The 19,165-nt window shown below is 34.8% G+C and overlaps 1 protein-coding gene across 1 annotated transcript in view; it reads right to left on the bottom strand.

Moving 5' to 3' along the window:
- CCDC178 (coiled-coil domain containing 178) overlaps positions 1-19,165 on the bottom strand; it is a 173,378-nt gene that overhangs the window by 68,467 nt on the left and 85,746 nt on the right. Inside the window, 1 exon segment of the mRNA XM_061447585.1 lies at positions 1,425-1,574. Coding sequence (XP_061303569.1) covers positions 1,425-1,574 — 150 coding nt within the window.

Here is a 19,165-nt window from a genome sequence, read left to right as displayed (position 1 = left end):
TAAACCGGTCCTTTTAAGAAAATCTTTCAATACTCATAGCATTGCCTCCAACTTGTTCTCCAAATATGGTTATCCCTAAGAATATATGACTTAAAATCAGTTTTGTTCTTGAACTGTGGAAGAACTATGGAGTTAAAAAGAAAAATTTGGAAAAGATTTTATTTGTATTTGGCAGGAACAAACTGAACACTGAATTTTAAAATTAGAGATTAAGTGAGGTAGCATACAAGGAAATGAACAATGAATGAAGGTATGGGTATAAGACATAAAATGGATTGATAAGAGTAAAGTACTAGCAAATAATCTAAATTTCACATTTAATTGATTTATTTCAAGACTTCTACACTGTGCTTTTAGGAAATGGACTAAAATATCAATATACCAGAACCTGGTTCCTGCATAAATGACCTCAGTTAATAAAAATTCTTTCCTGAAATTTTTGATTTGAACCTGCCTCTGAGCGTGATGACACAAGCAGTCTTGCATTTTGAGAGTTGAATATAAACACAAAGAAAAGAAACAGAAAAGACTTTTTTCTGTGAATTGTCATTACATTTACACGAAAAGTTGTGCACTGACACAATGACTACATTTACACAAGAAAGTTGTGCTCCACAGCACTGACAAATTATAAAATCTATCTTTTAAAATGTAGCTGATTATCAATAAAATGTTATACCCAGCAACTACACATCTGGCATGGATGATCATCAAACTAGATTTTACCTTTTTTCATTTTTATTTGACTGGTTTTTATATTAAAGGCTTATAGAGCCTGACTTGATGTCACAAAAATTTCCAGGAGGAAGTGTTTTGGAGAGCCGTTATATGTAACGGCAGAGTTCATTTTAATTATATATAAAAATAAATACATTTCAGGTGTAAAAGTGGAATCCATAAGAAATGAATTTTGAATACCTTACATGAACTGTGCTGTAAAAATAAACAAACAAACAAAAAAAAACCCAAACAGGTAGGATAGATAGATGATAGATAGAGATAGATGATAGATAGATAGATAGATAGATAGATAGATAGATAGATAGATAGATAGATAGATAGATAGATAGATGATAGATAGATAAATAGATGATAGATAGATAGATAGATAGATAGATAGATATAGATAGATATAGATAGATAGATAGATAGAGATAGAGATAGATAGATAGATAGATAGATAGATAGATAGATAGAGATAGATAGATAGATAGATAGATAGATAGATAGATAGATAGATAGATAAAAATACACAGCAATAAAAAAAAAGAACATATGAAAAGTGTGAAGTAACCAAGAAGAAAATAAGAATTCAGGTGATAGGTATTACTAGCAAGTGTTTTATTGTTATTAAGTAGCTGCATTGATCAAACGAATTTTAGAGATGAGATAAATGAACTGAATGAGTGATGTTAGCACTTTACCTGCTGATGATGTTTCATGGCATTTTCCACCCTGATTCTATTGGCATAGATTTCTGTGAGGTCTTCTTTACCTTTTAATTAGTAGTCCTGAATGATTTGATATTCTTGATCTAACAACAGATTTTCTTTCATGATTTTCTCCAGAGCAGCCTAAAGGGAAAAGTAATTTATAACACTTACTACAAAATATGTTTCTAAAAAAAAAAAATCATAGGTCACTTCCGCAATTTCCCTCACTCACTCACTGATTAACATCTGCAAAATAGAGATGACAAGAAGTTATAGTGTAAAAGCTTTTAAAGGTAGAATAGTCCATTTAGGAGTCTATACAAGAGGACCATATGTAATCCCATGTGCAGAAGCATGTTTGCCCTTTCAAAAAAACAGAGCTCAAAGAACAGCTAAAGCAGTTGGAGCAAATGTCACTACCATCTGCACCCTGGATATAGCTTGTCAATCTACCAGGAGTGAGGGCAGCCCTCTGGCTTGACAGTCTGAAACGGAGTGGAATGGTACTACGGGAGGTGAGGAGCAACGACCTGGCCTAGTAGTTGCCTCACCAAAATACAAAGAAAAGAATTGGTGCTACTGTTGAGAGAATAATCGTACATGTTATTCTGCTCTTCTCCCAGTCAACAGAATGCTGTTTAAGTCAACAGATGCATGTTTGAGGCAGAAAAAACATGTATTTTGACCACAAAGGAATTTAGATTCATTTTCTTAGGCTCAAGCCACCACTTACATATTAATCCTGAAAGAATCGGACTCTGTTACTGTCAGTCAAGCTCTCTTTTGAAGTGCAACATAAATACATATTGGTAACATTTCTGAAACAACTGGTTTAGCCACGCATTATAGCCAGAAATTCACCCAGAATGCAGGAGCACTAGTAAACTTTGGTAAAATTCAAACCTTGTTTTACTAACTCCCATGTCACTAAAAAAACCCCAAACCTGTGAATTAGAGAGCTAACAAAGTCTAAGTTCTTCTGGGATCACAGTGCATAATGTCCAAGAATCCATGTTTTCTGAGTCTGTTCCCAAGTGGGTAGTTTCCCACCTTTTAAAGACAAAACTGCCCATGGGAAATAGCAGCATGCCTGAACAGGTTCCTAGCCATCCCTTGGAGCTACTTGAATTTTGGGAGTTCCCAAGACAGTTAGCATATTAACAATGATTTTACTCCTTTTTCTATGCAATGTCTTAATTAAGATACATCCACTTCTGTAGCTGTATTTATATGCAATTTCTAAAAACTTTGGCTAGAATGTGGCTGTGGTTACACAACTAAATCTAAAAATTCTTCCCGTATGAAACTGTTTGTGTCAACATCCCTAAAATATTAAAATGCTATGTGTCAGAAAACTCACAATAATAAAAAGAAATACTAGAATTCAGTGAAGAAGATGTGATTATCTCTTTTATTAATCTTTGGTTAGAGGTAAAACCTGTTTTTCAGACTGATAGCTTCCTCCACAGACATAGAGTGCTTGATGTTAATATTAACATTCAACACCCACAAACAAGTAATGCCTTCAGTATCACAGTATTTTCATATATGTAAGGAATATAGGAAGATGACAAAACAGTTTGCTTGTAGTATGTGAACATCAATATAGTAATTTTCACTAGTATAGAAACCTGACTATGAAGCAAGTGAAATCCTGCTATTTTATATTATTTTAAATAGTCCAGATATTTTGACAAATAACAACATAGCAAAGAAAAAACAATAGCCGTCTCCAGATATTGTAAGACTCAATGGCTATGACTGTATGATCAATTATACTAGCTGCCCAGTTCCCAAAATTGCTTTATCACATATCTTATGTCAGCTGAGACAGAGAAAGTGAAAAGGTTCTTCTCTAATTCACTCCTCTGAAAGATGAGCTGAGGTTCAGAAAGTAAAGAGCATATATCCTTTAAATACCAAACTGTCACCCATCGATGTTTCTAAAGAGGGTTTCCCAGAATGTACAGAAGGAAAAAAATAGTCTTTAAGAGCATTCTGTCCTTATGAAAGAGAGGAGTGGTCAAACTGTGACCAAAATTGGCATGCCAAATACGCACTATACCTCTTTCTCCTGTTCTAGGAAAACAGGGATATGAATCTCAGAGCTGATCATAAAATATTTAAGTGAACAACCATGACATTTGTTTTATCTCTGGCATCCGAATGTCTGAACTTGTAGGCTTGTGAACTGATAAAAAGCATCATGATTCATGAGCTTTTTCTTTTGTTCCTCAGCAAGACTTGAAATCAAAGACTTCTGGTACACCAGTCTTTGTCTATAAGTAATGTTTGAATTCTTCCAACATTCTGGAAATTATGTCTAAAATATGGGAAGAAGTTCCAGTGAGTTACTTTCTGCAGCTGGGAATTTTTTGAAGGCACTTACCTGAAATGAACCTTGAGCTGCAGAGTAGAAAAATCAAGGAAAACTAGCAATGGCCATATTAAAAACAAATTAAAAGATATTTCTTTTTACTATTTGTATTTAAGGTGGATTTCTAGAAGGAAATATCCACTGGGATTCATTAAATAAAAAAAAAAATATTGGATGCAAGAGATTGGAAAATGAGGTGATTATTCTAGGGAAGTATTACAACATGCTTGGTCTGTTATTATGCTTTATCTGGACACCTGGTATGAGAGGTGGAATACCAGGCTAGAGGAAATTTCCACCTGATTTAATACATACACTTTTTTGTCTTTGTGTTCTCTTACTCAATACAGCAGCTTAGGAAGTTCCTCTTTCCCTGGAACAGTGATACCTCCTTGTGAGTTTGTTGAACACATTTGAAGTGCAGTTCCTGTCTGCTGTAATACAAATTAATGCTGAGATAATAAAATATGTGGAAGCAAGGAAAAATAAAAATACCAAAAGCCCTTGTCATATTGTTAGCACAACAGCGGCTGAACAAGGCAATAGGAAAGCAAATGCAGAGACATGCAACATAATGACGAATTATCTGTCCAGTACCTCAGTCCATACAGAATTTCTTGTAATAGCTAATCTTCAGTCCTTTTAGGCTGCAGAGATCACAACTAATCTAGCCATGACTGTTACAGACAAGGACAGAGAAAATATGTTTCGTGTTATTCTTCCACCCTTCTATGTACCAAACACTTTGTATTGCAAGCGATCCAAAAATTATTTTACAACTCCATGTTTGTGTGACAAAAGTTTGCAAAGAATCATAGAGACAAATATTACGAGCACTGATTTTTGTCCACATAACAATATAGCTATAAACATGATATAAATCCCCATGTTTTACAGGGTCGGTTGTCATTTTGAATGGTCACTTTGACAACAGTTTTTTATTTGAAAGAAGAGCAATTGATTTTGACAATCAATCAGGTGCATCAGCGCAATAAAATAATTATGAAAGGATCCATATTAATTGGTTATACTACTTAAACTTGATATTGTCAGGAATGAAATTGGTTTCCTCAGGCAGGAATGACTGTTTCTTTTGTAGGCATAAAGTATCCTGTTCATAACATGGACAGCAAAACAAGAAATAACTGATCTTAAAATGTCTGTGTTGATATGCATCTACCCCTCCCACTCCATAGACCTTCCCCAGAGAAGTGTAGCAACATTTTTTCCACCAGTGTCTGTTACTTATTATATGTGTGCCTTCCCAGGGCATAAAGAGCAAGCTGATACCAAGTATCACAAAATTATTGTAACACAGTTGACAAGTCCCCTAGCCACACAAAAGAACGTGACTGCGAAGCAAGCGTAAGATGTTGGGGATTTTTCCCCCCTGTCTGAGGATCAATTGATACAACTAATGATTATTAGGGTATAGTTTGGGCTGTACAAGTCACAGAAGCTACAACATAATTTGAGCTGATACAATCACGGAACTCTCCTTACTTGGGATCTTCTCGACGCTGCCAACTGCATTTGAGAGTTGGTAATTTATCCACCAAGGATCACACAGCTACTCAGTAAATTTCTAGAACTGCAAGCCTTTTAAGGCACACAGGGGAAACAACTGATCCCTGCTTAAACAAGCTCTACATGAGTCAGGGGATTTCCGTTGTTGATATTACATGCTGATCTAATGGCGATTTTGATTGTCTCTGAGCTGAAACAGGTCTTCCCTTGTACCCACAGCAAAGAAAAAAACCCATATAGCCCAAAGTTACTGAAAATAACTCTTCATCTGAAAGACAGTATATTTTTACATCTGTGGCATGAATTTTTGTTTCGTTATGTTTGGAAGGAATTTTAGGAAATGCACACTGACATAAATACAGAGATTGACAGAGGAAAATGGGAGATAATTTGAATAATTCACTACATTTGGAGAAAATTAATTACTCTATCAGTAGGAATAAGGTGTAAAATGCTTTCTGACAGATTGAATTTTTCCTGTCTGCAAATGGAAGTAACAATAACTACAAGTAGCCGTCCACTGATAACCCAGCACCTGAATGGCAATTATAGGTTTGAAAAAAAACAAGTTTTATTCTGATACAGACTCAAGTGGAGAATTAATATGGGGAATAAACCAGATATGCATTAAATGTTCGGGACAATATTTATGTAGATGATAAGTTACACAGATAATAAATGCTGCTAAAATAACTGGATATACTACCAAGTAGCTTTGTATGCACCTGTCAGTGTTCTCATTTCTTCTTCACTATTCTGGATGCCATCCACCCTAACTTAAATGATCCAGTCCTTGTTTTCCTTAAGCAATGTAATCCTTTTGGCAATTCCTATTTTAGGGTACTTGAACTAGAAGAACTAGCTGTCTTTCAGAACATAAAGATTCAAGTAGCTGTCTTATGTCTATCAAAATTTTGAAATGTTTGTCCCTATGCTGGTAAACAGAAATGTACCTTAATGGTGCTCCTTGACAATTTACTAATTTTGCAGGGGATAAGAGAAATATACATTTTTCTTATTGGAAGAATCAAGAATGGGAGAGCTTTCTCTAGGGCTAAATTTTTGTCTCTATTTCAATTTTGCAATCAGTCATGACCACAAGTGTTTAGAAAGAGAAAAGGAGTCTTCAAGATGTTTAGAAAGCAACCAGATATTTTCTGTTTTCATGTTGCAAAACCAGAACTTAGCACTGCTTATATATATTGAGCATGTATACCTTATGTATAGGCAAATTCAAGGGATACGCAGGAGACTGCAAAGTTCTTAAGTCTTGAACCATTATGAGTTCAGTCTCAAGGTCTTGCTAGTTCTCTTCGATGGGTCCTGAAAAAAAAAATCTGAAGTTGTGCTGGGAAGGACAACTGAAGAATTGGCACTCTGAAAGGAGATAAAGAAAATGAACTGATGAAGACAGAACTATATGATGTCTGGGGCCACAATTGTGTTAGGGCTCAGCAGTGATTTGCTGGCAGCAACTTGGATATGTCACTTAAGTAAGGCACAGTCCTTTTCTTTCTTGATATCATGGAAACAGATTGGTATCAAAGCATTGAACTGGAAGTACAAGCGTGATGCCTTCAGGTAGTAGGGGTCACTGACTCCACCAGTGGTGTCATGAGCATAGTTTCAGAAGACATAGCAACAAATTAATGACTCCACAGAAGTGAAAAATAAAAAAGCATTAAAGAAAGCAGAACACAAGTGAAAGTTCAAAGACAAATAGAAATTGAATAAACAACACTGCTGTTGCAGAAAATGTGAATTACAACAGAATATACAGCAAAAAGGAAGAGGAAGCACATCTTAGATTTGATGCTAACTGTGGAAAAGTGTAACTTTAAGGGATTTTATTACGAGTTAATTGGAAATAGTTGTTATGATACACAGTGGCAGTAAATCAGGGACTTATTGGGAAGGATCTTAAGGTCCTTTCCAACCTTAACTATTCTATGATTCTATGATCTCATCATATCCATTGGTTCTGAATGTAACGGAAGTAAACATCAATAATTCACAGACCAGAAAAGATGAAAGCAAATACTTTAGAGCTATGCAGTTGTTAGCAAAATGCCTCTATATCACAACAGATGCTTATGTTGTTGTGGTTGTTGTTTTTTTTTAAAATGCATTTGCTTTAAAAAACAACATTTATGTTTATTGAGAATAATGTGGAAAGAAGAAATATAAAAATGTTCCTTCAAAGTGCATTATATTCTCTAAAACTTTAACACCAAATTTAGATTCATTATTGCAGACTTTTCAATACAGATTTTATTTCAGGTAAAGCAAAAGCTATTTGTTTGGAGCAAAGTCAATCTATAAATATAATGGAATGCAATTCGGTATTAAAACATAGATTAAAGTTGATACAAGTATAAAAAAAGATTTTGAAATTACATAGAATTAAGAACTTCCTGAATCCTACATCCTCCTGCATACCTTAAGTTTATATGCTTTGTCTGAAAAGAAAAAAAGTTTATGATTTCATTATTGGTTTCTGCATAACATAGGTTTAGACTGTTAAACACAAACTGATTTGCCTATTATTGCATCATTAATTTTTCTTCTATGTCATCACAGTTTGATTAAATATACCTGCCAATATTTTTGGAGCATATTATGAGAGAAAACTTCACTTGCAGTCCTATTCTGCAAAAGATGAAACTGCATGGGATTTTCCATTTATATTTATTTATTTCATTATGACCAGTTAAAGATTTATAAAGACTCTCTGTTTTATTATATATTTAGGAATGGACAATTCTCCATCACTAGGGGAAAAGGCTAATTGCTCACAGTAAGGTCATTAGATACACACTTTCTGTCATTACAAAGACTACTATTTTTACATTAATGGCACTATGCAGAGTAGATGAAGCAAATAAATAATAAATCTTATTCAGATACTAATGAAAACCCAAATGTTCTTTCAATTCTACAGATGTAAAAATTAAAGTGAGAAAGGTATCAAAAAAGTAAAACTAATATTCAACACAATACCTATTAACCGCACATAACTTCCATACAATTACAAAGCCTCTAAAGTGGAAGAAAAGTGCAAATAGAGAGATCCATGGGGTAATTGTGCCAATTTCATGTTAAATCCTTTGGAAAATTTTAAATTTTTCGTTGCTTCATTAAATGAAATGTGGAAAATATATTAGATTTTACATAAAAATATATTTTATTTTACCAATTATAAAAATATTTGCATCCAATTCTGGCTTTGCAAATCCATCCATTTTAATCTCCCCACAAAGGGACCAGATTTCAGTCTTTGTATCCAGAAGTTTTATAATCCTTTGAATTAATACCACCAAGTAATCTTTAGATGGTAATCAATATTGATATTTTGTCCTAAATTAATGTCCCACATGAAATTTTTTAGAAATATATTTTGGCTAATCTCAGTTACTTGCTTTGTTCCATTGACAAGCCATTTGGCTTCAAGGAATTTTGCCATACTGATAACACACGACTGACACTCAGTGGTCATCTTGGCTGTAAGTTTTTTTGACCATTGCATTTTCTGTAGTCATGTCCATTCAAGCATCCATAATAAAAGTTCAGTTTCTAGATTTTTGTTTATAAAATTCTCCTAGGATCTCTTGTATGGGTATACAGTTTAATCCTAGTCATTGTTTCTCATAAGATTCTGAAATCCAGTAGCTGATGTTGGAGAGCTGTTGACCTATTTACTTTGAGTATTTCTATAGGCAATATTGAGATAATTAAAAAGATGAGACCTAATTTTTGCCTTTTAAAGCACTTACTGAAATATACATATAATGAACAAGTATCCTTAAAAGATTCTTTTCTAATCTTTTATTGTTGTTGTTGTTGAAGAAATCCTCACTTTCATTTCAAGAGGTAGCAGAAAAAGATCTACTCTCCTTACGTTATATTTTCCAGATTTTTCAAATAACAGAGAATGCATCTGCACTCCTCTCTACTCCAATTAGTATAAACTGGCTTAAAATTTTGAAAAAGGCAGTTTGGAAAATCTTTACTGAATAAAACTAAATGTAAAATGAAAAAATTAATAAAAGGGGTTTTTTGTTTGGTTTTTGTTGTTGTTTTAATGGACAGTTTTAAAAGTAATTACTTTTTTTGTGCAAATTCTATCACCTTTTTCAAAGCAAATCAGAATCAGAAGTGTCCTGTATCCTTAAATATTAAGGAAGTTGAATTTTAAGCATACAGTATATTCTGATTTCAACATAGTAGGATACCAGAACTTCAGTTATCCATTTAGAACAGGTCTGCATTCTAGGTAAAATATATCACTAAGAGCATAGTTCAGCTCCCTTTCAATGCAATAATGTGGTTGTCAGTACAATAATATTTGCACCTCAGGCTTTCTCTACCATATTAAAATCTTGATAACTGAAAACCTGAAATGTTACCTTACTCTTATGTCCCTGTCCTGCAGAGTCCTTGGCAGAAATGCCTTATTTATGAAATAAAGAGATTGGGACTTTTCCTTTCAGTTCTCCCTTTTAAGTGAAATTGCAGATCTACCCTTTTGTGCAAACCTTCACCGTCTAAAACCTACAACATAAATGTAATGATGGCCCAAATATATAAATAGCAGAAATGATGCATACGCACAAATCAGATCAACTGCAACAAGAAGTTCCAAGTGACAAGAAACAAGATATGAGATGCTTGGGAATCCAAAAAAGAAGAATCCAGCAGGTTCTGAGTCAATTTGCTGTATGCTGACGACTGCCTGCCTTCGGTGTAAGAATTCCAAGGCCAGTGAAGAGGGTTAACTTCTAGAAACAAACTGAAGATGTGAAAAGGAGCTCAATGTCCTTAAAAATGCCTGCACAGGCAGTGTAATGTTAAAAAAAGGTATCAAGGGTTTCCCTACTTGGTAACCTCAACCTACTGTAGAACATGGTTAAGCTTCATGAGAAGTAGATCTTCCAAAACACTTTGCTCATTGGCTGCTACATGTAAAGACAACATTTATTGGGAAAAAAAGAGCCAATACCAACATCAGAGAGCAAGCAATAGGACACAGAAGACTGTAACAACTTCTGCTGGATGTTCACTGTATAGCATATGTCACCACTTAAATGAAGCCTCAGAGAAGCCAAACTTCAAAGCATAAATGGTCTCATAAAATCTAGCACAGTAACTGTTTATGATGAAAATATGATAATAGTTTATGTAGATTGCAACAGTTTATGCAAACTATTCACATGGAATTGTTAAAGAATTAATAGTGAGGCTTCTTTATTAAACACTTATTTTAAAAAACTGGTAATGCTTAGAAAAGACATATACTTTCCCACATAATGGTAAAGGTGTATTCATTGGAACTTTTCAAGTAGAATGTTTTACAGTATCTCCTATAAGCAAACAAGGACAACTGTGTCAAATAGTTTAAACTGAGTGTAGCTATTGGGATTTCACAGAATCCTACCAGCTCAGCAGATGTGTGAAATCTAACATTTTCTGCATAAAATAAGAAACACAGGTACTTAGTATATCTTCTAAGCAAGTAACTATAACATGCACACAGACACACTGTCTTATGTTTTTATCCACATGCTTGTTTCACTACACAGCAGTTCAGAAGGTTAATTAATGAGATATCTTTTATACTGTTTATATAGATATTGTATGTTATAATTTTAAATATATTTATAGTATATTATAGAAAGAATTCATATAATAAATAACCTGTTCAAACTAATTGTCATTGAGTCTGGGATACATTTAGATGTAGAAAGTAGAAAGTAGAAAGATAGATTTTTCTGATACAAAGATCTCTGCTTTTCTACAGTTGTTTTGTTTTTTAGCACTGCTCATTCTTTTCAGAACTGCCATTTTCTATAGCAATGTTACAGTAGTTGTTCTACACAGAAATGATAACTCAGTCTAATTTGCTCATTCTTGCAGTTTCAAATGTAGTTAACACAACTGAAGTCACAAGCATGGCTACTAAGAAAGAAACTACATCTTTGTATTTTGGATAAGCCAAAACTGAGTTTTATGAATGTCAGTCTAAAAGCACAAAGCAGCATGTTCTATAAATAATTTCAAAACCAAAATCAGGATAAAAAACAAGGCAATTCTTAGCAAATAAAGCTTTTTGAGAAAAACCTTCTAAATGTACTTTACCTGTTGTCTGTGTACAGATGCACTATCAGTTATGAGTAAAGAAGTTTTGCCTCTCACTGTCATAAGTACAGGGTCAGCACATGGGCAAAGCAAAGAGAGCTGCACACAATGCTATTTCCCCCTCTACTACAGAATCCCAACAGAAAATAAAAAAAAAGGAGATTGTTCAAGGATAGGAAAGGAAGGATATAAGGATGAGAATAATTTATATGTGGATTACAAAGCCTGAAGAACTTCAGTGATCAGAAACTGGTACCTTTTTCTATCTTCGAGTGATGTACGTATTCGTAATGTGAATGCTCCAAGCAGTAAGTTACCATAGCCACAATCATCACAGAAGCAGTTGCTGAGTTCTTGAAGCAAATAGAATCACTCTATCACATGCTGCATTAGCTTTGAGTCTTCCTCAGTATTACTGCGGTGGTTGATAAGAATATAGATAAAGCTTCAGGAGACATTAAGAATGGAGGTATTTTTTAGCAAAGCCACAGATACAGCTTCACCTCTGATGGGTGCATGCCAGTGACAGCACAAGGCTGTATTTGCATGGTTTCACAAGACACCCTGACATATTTCATACTCTCATGCAGTGAAGGCCATGTCCACACCAGCAATTAATATGAACCGTTTCGCTCACCATCTTAAGAATTTAGTTTTCCTAGTGCAAAAGTAAAGAGTTCCCTGGATGCCAAAGTGGAAAACACAGTTCACAGGTATGACATATGGACAATTAAACAGAAATAATGACTTTGTGAATAAAATAAAAGTCAGAAACCAAGAAAAAAGAGTAGGACAGCCGCTTCCTATGTGAAAGAATGTAATCTGTGAGAGATGAGTCATAATGGTCTAAGTGTTTATCCCCTCCTTCCTTATCAGGGAACTGTCTCACAAGACTCTACTTCAGCAGGAGCTAGACTTTGCTGACTTTGGAAGAACTATTTCATCGATATACTAGAGAGAAAAGATAGTAGTGAAATAAAAATGAAGATAGCTATACATACTGTACTAAGTACAAATGCTTTCATCTGTGGGTTCAAGCTCAAAATTCTCATGTCAGTCTCAGTTCCCCCACTTATCAAAAACAGAACACTTTTATTTTGTCCCTCAATCTAGATAGTTGAAACAATCTCTGTTTCTCAGTGGATCAGGACCAGAGCAAGATCCATTTCTTCATCATCTTTAGAAACCCAATAACCTTTACCAAGCTGATGAGCCATCCAGTTGATCCTTTGGACATTAGGTGCTCCTGTTCTCTCTGGAAAAAAAACTGATCATCAAAATATGAGATTGCTCAGTACCAGAACGCAGTTCTTTCAAAGTCTGTTTTTAAGGGTGAATAGTCAAAATCTCATGTCACCTCCTTCCCACAAGTAAGAGAGGAGGCCTCAGTGCAGTACATTATCCGTAATAACAGGAGGGTAATAGATTTCTAATACTGGACTATTTAACAACTGATGCCAGAGGATACAGGCATTGAGCATCTTAGATGCTTATAGAATGACAGTTATTACCAGAGTTGAAACAGGATATGATGTACTTTGTATAATTTACAGTTAAGGAGTCAATATTTGGTAGCCATGACAGGTAAGGGGGTCAAGCAAGATAAAATGTGAGAAAAAAGGAAACTTGGACATGAAATGAAAACTTTTCCCTCTGTTATGACAGGACACTATATTTTTTTCATATTCAGAACAATTGTTACAAATTTGAACACTCATATCTGAAATACAATATATTTGGCATCATACTTTACATGATAACTCTGCAGAGACTGTATAACAGCCAAAGAAAAGTGCTAAAATCTAAAATCTAAAAATCTAAAGGGTAAACTGAAGTTTTTATGACTGTTGTCTGAAGACAATACTTTTAGACACGAGTGACTATGTGCCTATCTTAGAGAACATAATTTATACTGTTTGCTTTTACTGTGCAAATGTATAAGAAAAATGTTTTATGTTTTATGTTCACATCATATCAAAACAATGACATAGCAAAAATTTAATAACAAAATTATAACCTAACTAGTTGTTCATTATGTTCAGTACAGCTAAGGAGTTGTTTAATGGCTTATTCCTCACATGTCATTCCAAGTCCACTAATTTATTCTTGTGCTATGTACACTACCTAATGAAGATGTTATACTCAGCTTTTCTATTTTCAAACTCTTTCGTATTTTACTTTACTCACTGAAAATGCACCCATCGGTTTTGCTCTTCATTTCAGTGGGATCATTTCAGTTTATTTTGTGTGAACTTCAGAGAAAGGACAGCAATTATTTGTATTTCACAGAGTATACTGTCTTTGAAAATCTGTACACTTGAGGGATCATTATATGTCTGCAACTTATGAGGAACATTTTATGCATAGTATCATTTAGCATGGTATCATTCAAAAATTCCCATATGCATCTTGTTCCCATAGCACTTGAGGAACAGAGATACATTTGAGTGAAGAGAGTAGGAGTGAGTAGGAAAGTCTAAAAGCCATATTTACTCACACACTACTACAGGCAAATAACATTCTTGCCTCCCAAAAACTCCTGCTTTTGAAAGATCAACTAGTATCAAAAATCTTCTGCAAGACAGTAGCATAACTTTATGCTGGATTTCTTTACAGGTTTTTCCAGGTGTGTGTCATAACCACATTTTTTCTGCATTACCAGTAAACTGAAGATTTTGGTGTTAAGGCCTCTCTCTGTAACAAGCATTATTTTTCAGTTCCATTTTTAAAACAGGAATCAAAACACAATCCAATTAATTTTTAAATATTAAGTACAGTTGAGGACATAACTTGCATATCCTAAGTGCCTTTCCAGTGCCTTAATCATAAACTAGTCTGACAGAGGGCCCATATTGACATGGATCACAATGACGGAGCTATAGCTAAGCACTTAATTCACATTGAATTTTAGATGAGACACAAGGGAATGTAGTATTTCCTTTCATCTGTGAGCAGGTTCAAGATGCCATATTTTGCATTGCAGCATTTCTTCCCCTTAAGAAAAGTCTCATGTCTTAGTAAACTGAGACCTGGGAATCTGTGCTCTGCATGATTTGGAGCTAAATATTTATGGTACAGACAACTAAAACAGCTAATTCAACAGAAGCAGAATACTGTCTTTCACCTATTTTTTGTTCATGCCTCATCATGATCGGCCACACATAATTATACCAGTTACTAATTTAGATTGGTTAGCCTCTATAGGTGCCTATTATGTAAATTGAAAAACACCATAGAAAACAACTTTAATATAAAGCTTCTCATTCTACACTGATAATAAAAAGAAATACAATGAGAATAATTAAGTAAACCTAATCTTTTCTAGCCCTCAGCCAAAAGTGTAAGAAGTATCATGTCTTTCTCACAGAAGGCCTTATAATTATACAAATGTTCCACCATTCTTGTCTTATGCATCTCCTCACTTGTGGCACTTGACTAACGCTGCTCAGCAAATTAAAAAAAACACGAAAAATGTTAACTGAAAAATATCTTTTCTAAGTTTTGTAACCGCTAACCCCAGATGTATGTCACACCGTCATGTGATCACATGCCAAGTCTGTTCATTCTTTCATTTCAATGCAATAGCTATGCAAAAGAAAGTTGTTAGGGGCATTGTATTCCTGTAGGAGTTTTCTTTTGGATGAGATATAAATGGAAGGTCCTACCCAAATTGGTCATTAGCAATCCCAGGGAACTCTTCATAAGAGTAAGTGTGTTAACTTCAATCTCCTGGCCAAATTCCAGCTCAGGTAATTACATTCAGCCTACCTAATTTACCACTGCAATTACAAATACAGAGAGATCCTTAATTTCCAGTCCCATGCCGCTGTGCAGTGTGGAATAGTTGCTGTGTTTCACCCAAGGTGGCTGCACTTCAGCAACGGATAAAGAAAACTGTGTATAAATTGTGACAGTTTGTAAAGCATTTTGGAATCATTTGAGATGAAAGTGCTATATAATTAAGATCATTCTAATTGAAAAAATTACCTGCCACTGGTCTAAATATCACCTGTAAAAAATCTTTAGAAAGAAACTTTCCTGTTGCTCTGAACAAATCAGCTATTATATATTTAATCAGTCTTAAATGTAAGTATTAGAATTTGAAACTGCATATATGCAAGAGCAAGACTTAAAAAAAAACAAACTCCAGCAGTCTTTAATGCAGTTTACAAGCATTTGAGCTGTCAGCAATATAGGATCACTACTCCAGTGTAAGATTAATGGCACATCCAATCTGTCAAACTTCACGCTTACTATTAACATCCCAACAAAGGCCTTAGACATGCATAAATATACCACTATGTGAAAGCTCTCTATAAAACAATAATAAGAAGGTTAGCAGATACTATTAGGCAGGGACTGTTTCTAAAATGGACTTCTGAAACTCACATTAAAATCATGAAACATCTCTACACAGTAAATGTGTAGATTTTTAGTTTCCTCAAAGTCTCTCTCTTGGGTTTCATGTCCAAAGACTAACTAGATTACCACTGAACTAAAGCTGCCTTGCCATAAAGTTTAGGATGATCTGACCCCGTAATTTAGAAAACTGGCGGACAAAAAGAGAAATAATATTCCGGAGAATTAAAGAAGCAAAAGTACAAATAGCTGAAATAGACTGGACAAAACCAGTAAAGTCCATTCTAGTCCAAAGGAAGTACAAACAAGACCAGTACATAAACCGAGGCTTGGAACCACTCTCATGAAAAAGCACAGTAGCTTATTTTTCTAGTTCAGTGCAGTATCCTGTGATTGGAGTAAAGTTCTATTCTAAGTCAACTTACATTCAATTTTACTGCTGTCTTCATTGCCACTGTTGGACAATGGGAATGTATTACCTCAGGGTATAAAGGGTTCCATGAATGGTAGGTGGAAGAAAATTGAAATCCAACACCATTTAAGGAAATCAGTGAATAAATTACAAAACCTCTCCATTTGCCTGCCCCTTTTAATCTCACTGTCGTATTCAAACTATTGGGCATGTAACTGAATATCTCAACTGTACCTGAAGAAATAATGGAGCGTGTCTCTGCAGTAAAACAGAACGGCACTAAACTGATGAGTTTAACCCAGCAGAAAGAGCGGCTGTAAACATGACAAATGCCTGCTATTGATTTCAGGTTTAATTACTCTGTGCAGCACTGACAAAGCCCATCAGATGTTGTTGTGAAGTGTAAATGGAACAAACTACACTTCACTGCCCATAGGAAACTGATGGTGTCTGCAGTTTGCATTGTTTACTTTATCCTCCGTAAACTTCAGCCTTGATCAAATTAACAAGTGCTACTAACCTCCAACAAACTACAGTGCACTATGATTTTACAGCAACAGCCTTGGAACAATAGTTCTGCAGCACTTCATTGATAACAAATGTCTGGTTAATGACAGGATTATGGCACCTGCTGAACCTCAGTGTCCTGCACTACATGTCCTCTAACCAGACTTAGAAGAATTTTTGTATTTCCTCCAATTTTGGGAGGAAGAATGGATTTTTTTATTTACTATTTTGATAAAACTCTAAGCAAAAATATACTGCCCAGGCTGTCTAGGAAGCCTCTGTTTTCATTCATAACAGCAGAACTATAAAATCAGATGATGTCTGCCATGTTGTAGCTACCACTAAAATCATTCTCTGACATAACTTCCCTTTTATTTTCAGACACATACAGACCTACTTATTCACCTGTGTAGCTTTTCAGTTCTTCCTCTACTTTCCTCTTCTTCCTTTGCTCTTTTCATTGTGTTTATTTAACATTCTAGGAACCAACAAATATGATGTACAAGGTCTAAAAAATAAATACATTTTGAACCACCCCATGTTATTTTGTGCATACAAAAGATAGTTTCTTGGCTTTCACCACATTGAGACTAAATTTGTCACTTTACAAATGTTCATCTTGTTCAAATTTTCTCTTTCTAAGATTCTACTGTCAGCATAACCATAAACAGCACTGCATGGTACCTCTTCATTGGTTTTAATATGTGCTATATACAAAGGGGCTTTGTTACACACAAATTGTTCAGGAAATAGAAAACATGAGTGCCAGTTTGAGTTGCTCAAATCCTGATGGGAAAAGTGTCTTTAGATATTTAACCTGCATAGAGAAAGTGGTAGAGAAAGTGGTAACTGTCTCCTAAGTGCTACTCTGCAGACCCACAGCTCTAAGGTTTTGCCATTTGTTCCTCAAAGAATGAGTTTAAGACATGTATCCCTTTACTGCTTACAGCAATGGGAACACAGCACATAGACACAAATGGGCTAAGTAGTCTGCATGGTCTTATTTCCTTCCAATAATCCACAGAATCTAGAGGACTCTTTAGAGGTGGAAGAAGGATGGGATGTGTGCATATGCAGAGCTAATACATACCCACTCCAATAATTATTGGTAAACCGACATTATTTTCCTCATCATGCACCCATTTTGAGGAAAATAGCATGCACTATAATCCCCAGGGGATCTGATGAAGTAAACAACGTTCGCAGAATTGCTGTCCCAAGATATGCATCAGCACAAGATGCTAAATCAATAAACTAGTGCTGTGCACAGGTAAAATGAAAAAAGAATGATTTGACATGTATGATAGTTATAACTACTCTTGCAGCATGAAGAATTACTCTGGCCTCAAGGTTGATGCTGGAAGACTTGTCCAAATACAAAAAGTTTAAACAGATTTTTTGTGATTTGACTGAGAACAGGAAATATGTCCTTATGGAAAGAAAAGGCAGTGATGTAGATTAGGTTTTTACTTTGAAAGAGTAAATTTTTATAATAAAAGCAAATTATTGGCAGTTGCACATTTGTTTAAAGAATTGTGTCATTGCAAAGAATTAGTGTCATACTGACACGTAGGAAGGGCTAGACTTGCTTCTGAAGCAAGCTATTGCAGGTCAAGGTCTGACCAGAAAAAGTCCAGTCCTGAAGTCCTGAATTTATGTTTCTTTACAATCAAAATGGAAAAAAAAAAGAAAGGGAAAAAGGAAGGGAAGGGAAGGGAAGGGAAGGGAAGGGAAGGGAAGGGAAGGGAAGGGAAGGGAAGGGAAGGGAAGGGAAGGGAAGGGAAGGGAAGGGAAGGGAAGGGAAGGGAAGGGAAGGGAAGGGAAGGGAAGGGAGGAAAGAAGGAAGGGAAATAAAGAAATAAAGAAAAGGAAGAAAGAAAGAAAGGAAGAAAGGAAGAAAGGGAGAAAGGAAGAAAGGGAGAAAGAAAAAGAAAGAAAAAGAAAGAAAGAAAGAAAGAAAGAAAGAAAGAAAGAAAGAAAGAAAGAAAGAAAGAAAGAAAGAAAGAAAGAAAGAAAGAAAGAAAGAAAGAAAGAAAGAAAGAAAGAAAGAAAGAAAGAAAGAAAGAAAGAAAGAAAGAAAGAAAGAAAGAAAGAAAGAAAGAAAGAAAGAAAGAAAGAAAGAAAGAAAGAAAGAGAAAGAAAGAAAAAGATTAGGTTTCACATAAAATCTAGGAATTCTTGAAATGCATTTGGAAGGTGGAGTCGACAATTATATTCACCTGTTTTTCTAACTAATATAGCTTTACATGAGAAATATGGGATAGAAATAGATTGAAAATCCAATGCTTGTGTCAGAATTGATGCCTGGTACTGATTTTGTCAGCATACTCTGGCTGCCAGTCTCATTAAGTGTATACATTCTCATTTGCAAAAGAGGATATTTTCTTTTACTGTGGTTTTAATTATTCTTCTCCT

Source organism: Pezoporus flaviventris, unplaced genomic scaffold, assembly GCF_033815535.1.
Source record: "Pezoporus flaviventris isolate CSIRO_AGI_PZ_B2104156 unplaced genomic scaffold, CSIRO_AGI_Pfla_v1 ptg000007l, whole genome shotgun sequence".
NCBI classification, from domain to species: Eukaryota; Metazoa; Chordata; class Aves; order Psittaciformes; family Psittacidae; genus Pezoporus; species Pezoporus flaviventris.
This window is presented reverse-complemented; position numbering and strand designations above follow the sequence as displayed.